Source organism: Lolium rigidum, chromosome 1 (assembly GCF_022539505.1).
Source record: "Lolium rigidum isolate FL_2022 chromosome 1, APGP_CSIRO_Lrig_0.1, whole genome shotgun sequence".
In the NCBI taxonomy this organism is placed as follows: Eukaryota; Viridiplantae; Streptophyta; class Magnoliopsida; order Poales; family Poaceae; genus Lolium; species Lolium rigidum.
The window spans coordinates 16,876,351-16,882,769 of record NC_061508.1 but is presented as its reverse complement, the minus strand read 5'-3'; the positions used below and the strand labels follow the sequence as shown (position 1 = coordinate 16,882,769).

Here is a 6,419-nt window from a genome sequence, read left to right as displayed (position 1 = left end):
AGAGTGAATAGCCAAAATCCCTGAAACTTTCATCAACTCTTATTTACTCTAATATCCTAATATTTCAATGGAATTCATCATTTTATTTTTGAATGTGATTTTCTTTGAAATTGATATGAAATTCCTAATGCAAATTTCCACTATTGAAGTTTCTCAGTGGCAAGCCAACCGAGCAATGCAACTAAAGTGCCCATTGCTAGTGGCTTGTGACAGGCATGCCACTAATAAAGGCTACCAGTGTCAGATACACGCCACAAGTAGAAAAAACAACTAGTGCCAGTTTGTGCATATACTAGGATAATGAAGATTCCATTTAATTAAAAACATAGTTACATATTACATGTCATAGATTGCCTTGTATTAAGAGGAAGAGAAAAGCTCCGCAGGTCTTCCACATGAATTGGTGTTGGTAGAAACTGGAGGCTTGGTATATGAACCTCTTAATAGACCATTGGCAATAGCTTCGTATGTTGCTTCTGTGGGATGTATGCCGTCCCAGGATCCATAATTTTGTGGGTCATCACACAAGTTGTATTCTCCTTGTCCACAACGTTCAGTCAAAGACACACCATAAGGACCTGCTCCGCCGCAGCAAGCTACCAATGGATCCTCAATCCCTAAACAAAAAATATTGCAAATGAGGGATAGTGGATAATCCAAGGAAGCAAGTTTGGTTCCTTGAAGAGTTTATATGTTCCTCTTGAAAATTGTATGTCTTGGTTGGTGATTTATTTGGACTAGTGTATCTTAGTTAGTAAAGTGTATATTTGTTTCACTATAGAACATAATTAATAGTATGACATAAAAAGCTTTAGACTCACCAAAATGTTTAGGGGAAACAAATATTTCCATAGCAGCTGCATAGTAATCGGCATAGATGATTGATACGTTAGGATGAAGCTTTCGCAACTTCTCCAACTCATCCACAAGAATTTTATTGTGGTACTGTGAGAATTCATTCAGCCAACTGATGCAACCAGTCTCTGGCTCATAGTATTGTGTCTTGTTACTCTTGTATGTCGTCAGGTATACTGGTGAGCACCCAATCGGGAGGTTTCCAGGAACTAGTAGTGTTTTGGCTCCGAGCTCAATCAGATCCTGCAAATTCCACTCAGTTGCATTAGTATGTACTCATGCACTATTTTTTAAATTTAGAGTTGAGATAGTAGCAGTCATGGCAATGTAAAAAAGAGCAACACTGAGAAATGACTCACACTGATCGTGGCAGAGATTTTGTCTATTATAGTAGGAGTGAAGGACCGAATCATCTTAAAGGGCATCAAAGATTGGAGAGGACAGTTGTAGTCATTGCCCCCAATTTCTCCAACCAAAAATAGAGATGTGCTCATCATGTCCGCACAGTCTGTGAAATAAAATAAAGTTCTTGATTGTTATATTATGGTAGAATTTTATACTGAAGAAATTACAAAATACAACATTCTGAAAATATTAAAAGAACATAAAACCATCTATCATTACAGAAGTATTTATAAGTATGCCATGTCTGACTTCTGATGCTGAAGCTGTCTCCTCTAGGAAACAACAATGACACGGCGATTTGTTATGTCAAAATGAAGCAACAGTAAGTCCGAATATATATTCACATTTTGCAGTAAAATTTTGGTAATGAAGATACATATCAGTTGAGGTGTTGGATGGTGGCTAATATGGAGGGTATTGGTAATGAACCTATTTCCATTCGAGTAATATAATTATGAAATTGGGTATGAATTTTCAAAAGGCATGCGTGAGGCTGAATGAGCCTCCAAGAGGGATGCCAATGAAAAGACGCCTAAGCTAATATATGTCCGGATGAGTACACAAATGTGGACCATCGACTAGAACCTAAGACCCTTTCCCTTTCCCTAGACCCCGCTCCCCTGTCGTCGCTGAATGATGCCGATGGTCGAAGGTTGCGCAACAGACAGCGGTGCCGTGCTCTCATCCCCGAGCGTGTCACGCAGCGGTAGGGGCCTCTTACTCCTTGCTAGTGGGATCACCGACCAGAGTTTCGCAGTGGCCCTGGACGACGCGACTTGTCTGGCGAAGATGGACGCTGGGGGTGGCAACCCCGGACTTTTAGGCGACTTTGGCGACCACTGTGGCCACACGAGCGATGCAGTGCCTGGTTTGGTGAACTCGACACGGCTCACATCTCCGCATGGTGCGGGTGGTGGCGATGGTGCCCGCTGAGATCTCTGATCTGTTGTTGGGATCTCACGGGCGGCGACGAGGGGGGCTGTCGATCTTCCTAATAAGGAGACGGTCCTAGGGTTCTTCTAGCGCCAAAACGGTGTGATCCTTGCTTCCTATCCTCATTGATCTGGTTGGTGACTAGTTCAGGAAGGCTTTGCCAACGATCTTCATTGTGCGTCTGATGCTTGTAGATTGCTGGATCGGATGTGATTCATTCGTGTGCACCCATTTTTTGGCCGTACTGTTTTAGAAGGGCAAGACGTGAAGTTTTGATATCTAGTGGCATCATGGGACATGCCTTTCGAGTCACGTGGTGAAGTCAGCGGCGAAGAATCTCATGATGGCTGAGGTTAATGGTGGATCGTGTCTTCGGAGCAAGAGAGAGAGAGAGAGAGAGAGAGTGTGTGTGCACACATGAGGAGTACATAGTCTTAGGGTGAAAATCCAAGGTGTGTGCTTAATTTTTTTTGCCTAGCAATGACCTTGTTGAATGCACTGTTTGAGAGTGTGGACTTTATCCGGAGTGAAAACTTAAGTTCTATGATCGGGCGACAACGACGCTTGTGCATTGCTTCCTTCTTGGAGGTGTGGCTTTTGGGGAATTTGGAATATGGTGTTGTCTTGGTGGTGGATGTATTCCGCCTACAAAAAAAAAATGATTACTATAGCTGGATTTCTTTTCCTTCTTCTTCTACCTGTTATTTTTTTATGTATGCATCCGTAATGTCTCTAGGGCATTGTTGTTGCACAAGCTGGGTGTAACTGATATCTTCACGATATTAATATGTTCCCTTTGTCAAAAAATATCCCGCAAATGCAGTAAAAATAAAGTTTTATGTCGTGGTTTGGATAGCTTATGGCACACCCTGATTCCAATTAAATCACGTGATCATGGACGAATTAATGAAGTGCAAGCAATATCAGATACTCCATCCGTTCTTAAATAGGTGCACGTTTGGACATGTCTTAAGTTGAATTTTATTAATTTTAACCAACTAGCTAGAAAAAACGTAGATATATTTATTACACTAACTTAATATCGATAGATTCATCTTGACATGTAGTTTAATAATACAGTAACTTTGATGTTAGATATATTGCTATTTTATGTAAATTTTAGTTAGATTTTAAAAATATTTGATTTTCAAAAAGGGCAAATCGTACACTTATTTTGCGCAGAGGAGTATATTTTAGTGCTTAATAGAGTAGGTCTCGCATATATACCCTGATTCCAATTAAGAAATGTTTTTGGTATGCATGCACTCAATTCAAATACGAATCGCTTGGCGAGAAGGTGTGCTCCGTTGTCTTCTCTCACCCCTCATTCGCCACTAAAGTTGAATGGGTAAACCAACTGTTCAAGAGGTATCGGAAGATCCTAATCCTAATGGGCCAAAAGTTTACAAAAGTTTAAAAAGAGTGACACTGAAGCAAAACTCCTTGCTGAAGTTTACAAAAGTTTAAAGAGAGTGACACTGAAGCAAAACTCCTTGTTGAAGGTATCATTAACTTCATGTCAAAAAAGGTACCGTTAACGTACCTGATAAATCGCTTGGGCAGAGCAGGTGGAGTAGCTCTCGGAACCAGCTCATCTGTGTGTCGAGGTGCACGGTCTCAGCATCAGCCGCGGAGTAGCCCCTGTCCCAGAAGAATTCCGGGCCCATCGCCGTTGCGCCGGCGACGGCGAAGTTGGCTCCGTGCGCGAAGTCCTCCACGCTCTTCCCGCTCCAGTACGGCGTCACGAACGGCAGCCCTAGCGCGGACGCTGCGGTAGGTACACCCACATGGATCTCAAAATTAGCACTCCTGCTGCAACAGTAAGTTGATCGTTCTGTGAATCATGGAAACGGGTGATTGTGGCGTACCGATGAAGTCGACGATGAGGCGGCCATTCGAGCAGCGGCCGGTGGGGTGGTTAAAGAAGGTCTCGCCATAGGGAAAGGAGAGCCCGGGCGCCAGGGTGTCGTTAGGGAAGACGAAGCGGAAGTTGCCTGTATCTGTCAGCGAGTCCCCGAAGCTGAACAGCCGCGTGAAGCATGCCGTGTCCGCCCGCGATGGTTGCGCCACCGCCAGTACCAGTAGCACCACCGCCAGTACCGACATGGTGGCAGAGGAAGCCATGAGCTTCTGCTCCAGGTGGACGTAGAATAAACCCATGGAACGATGACGACAGAGTAGAAGCGGATGTGACTGGAACTGTGCCGACCTGCTAGATTATATAACGGATCCTGGTAGGATGGTGGGCGGTAGGTATGACGTGCCTCCCAATCTCCATCGTCGTCCATATAGTCGGAGGGAGGACACGGCACCGACGGAACGGGTAAGCACCATGATAAAGAATCGGAGATTCTTGACAAGTGTGACGGACGCGTGGAACTGTGCCTTTGGACGAAAGATGCGGGCTAGTTGCTTGTACGAGTACTCATCTTCCGCACCAATTATTCACTGAGAAACGATCACAACACTAGAGCTCATTCGTCGTAAATCTTTAATCGGATGGAAAAAGTCAGAAACATAACACCTGGCTAGCAGGGCCGAATAGAATAGAACGAGTATCCCCACTGCAGCACAACTGCCCCATGGCCTCCATCAGTGCGCGCGGTGATCGTTCCTCTACCTCGCTCAGCTCGCTCCCTGCCTCGCTCCCCGCGCTCTCAACTCATGGTTCCCCTCACCAAGACGCGCGATATAGAGGAGGAACGCACGAAGTTTTCAGAATCGTGCATCCACGATTCATGCAGTCCTCGCCAAAATAATCCAAAATGCAAACGAAATGGCACAACGCAGGCCCAGCCCGCACGATTCATGGTTCTGATTTCTGAGCTGTTAGCTGTAATCTTGATTTATCTTTGTATCTGCATTTAGTTAATTTCCGTTGCATGTAGTTAGACTGGCAGGGTGCTATGTAAACCAGCAGCGATGCATGGTGAGATGCTGTCACGGGCGTGCGAAGCGCCGAGCACCGCGAGATGCCTTTGTGCGCTCTGGTTTGTTAGCTGCATGCTGGTCTTACGCAAGCTGCATGACCGGCTCTGATGGAGACCTGGAGCTATTCTAGGAGGAGATGGCTGGATCATGGGTTAGTGCGTGTGTTCGTGGAATTAGTGGGCTAGTGGCCGAGTGTGGCCAGCTGCATGTGTGCGTGCGTGAGTCTATATATTATGTTGTAAGCATGTTTACTTTGATGAGACAGAGGAGAATAGAGAGAAGAAAACATTGGCTGTGTGAGGCAGCCAACACCAAACTCCATTGTCTACCTTATTCCTGTGAGAGATAAGAGCGATTGAGAGGTAGAAGAAAGGGGCTGCGAGATGCAGCCCCAACAATTGGTATCAGAGCGAGAAGATCCTACAGGCCAACGTGGCACGATGCCGCTGAAGCGGACTGAACCGGCGACTGCGATCTCCATGGAAGGTGGAGGACGATGGCGCGAGGTGGAGCTTGCCAGCCGTGTGATGCCGCAAGCAGCCGGGCACGGTGTGATGCCGCGAGGCGATGATGGCGCCGAGATGTTGCAGCGACAAGGCGACGGTGTGATGCCGTCACGAGGAGACAGCGTGGGTGACGAGCTGACTACTCTTTGAAGTGGCAGCAAGATTGGGAAATCAAGATTAGGGGGGAAATTGTTAGCTGTAATCTTGATTTATCTTTGTATCTGCATTTAGTTAATTTCCGTTGCATGTAGTTAGACTGGCAGGGTGCTATGTAAACCAGCAGCGATGCATGGTGAGATGCTGTCACGGGCGTGCGAAGCGCCGAGCACCGCGAGATGCCTTTGTGCGCTCTGGTTTGTTAGCTGCATGCTGGTCTTACGCAAGCTGCATGACCGGCTCTGATGGAGACCTGGAGCTATTCTAGGAGGAGATGGCTGGATCATGGGTTAGTGCGTGTGTTCGTGGAATTAGTGGGCTAGTGGCCGAGTGTGGCCAGCTGCATGTGTGCGTGCGTGAGTCTATATATTATGTTGTAAGCATGTTTACTTTGATGAGACAGAGGAGAATAGAGAGAAGAAAACATTGGCTGTGTGAGGCAGCCAACACCAAACTCCATTGTCTACCTTATTCCTGTGAGAGATAAGAGCGATTGAGAGGTAGAAGAAAGGGGCTGCGAGATGCAGCCCCAACATGAGCAACTCTCTCGTATACAAAAAATAAAAATCAATCTCTATATGTTTTGTTCTAGCATAAAAAAACGCAGTTAGCAGAAAAGATATGTTGTTATCA

At 45.7% G+C, this 6,419-nt stretch overlaps 1 protein-coding gene across 1 annotated transcript; it reads right to left on the bottom strand.

Annotated features, from left to right (window-relative positions):
- Positions 1 to 360: 360 nt before the first annotated feature.
- Positions 361 to 4,317, bottom strand: LOC124668119 (GDSL esterase/lipase At1g28600-like). The gene is made up of 5 exons (XM_047205316.1): positions 4,062 to 4,317; positions 3,737 to 3,961; positions 1,215 to 1,363; positions 822 to 1,098; positions 361 to 617 (listed from the first exon to the last, which is right to left on the bottom strand). Exons 1-5 carry the CDS (start codon positions 4,315 to 4,317, stop codon positions 361 to 363), a joined length of 1,164 nt encoding a protein of 387 aa, XP_047061272.1.
- Between the last annotated feature and the right edge of the window lie 2,102 nt (positions 4,318 to 6,419).

Excerpts from the sequence above, each read along its gene's own strand:
- LOC124668119 (XM_047205316.1), bottom strand. The coding sequence starts at position 4,317 with ATGGCTTCCTCTGCCACCATGTCGGTACTGGCGGTGGTGCTACTGGTA. Across the intron at positions 3,962-4,061 it reads CCTCATCGTCGACTTCATCG|CGTCCGCGCTAGGGCTGCCG; the intron begins GTACGCCACAAT and ends TACCTACCGCAG. Across the intron at positions 1,364-3,736 it reads CTGCCCAAGCGATTTATCAG|ACTGTGCGGACATGATGAGC; the intron begins GTACGTTAACGG and ends TTTATTTCACAG.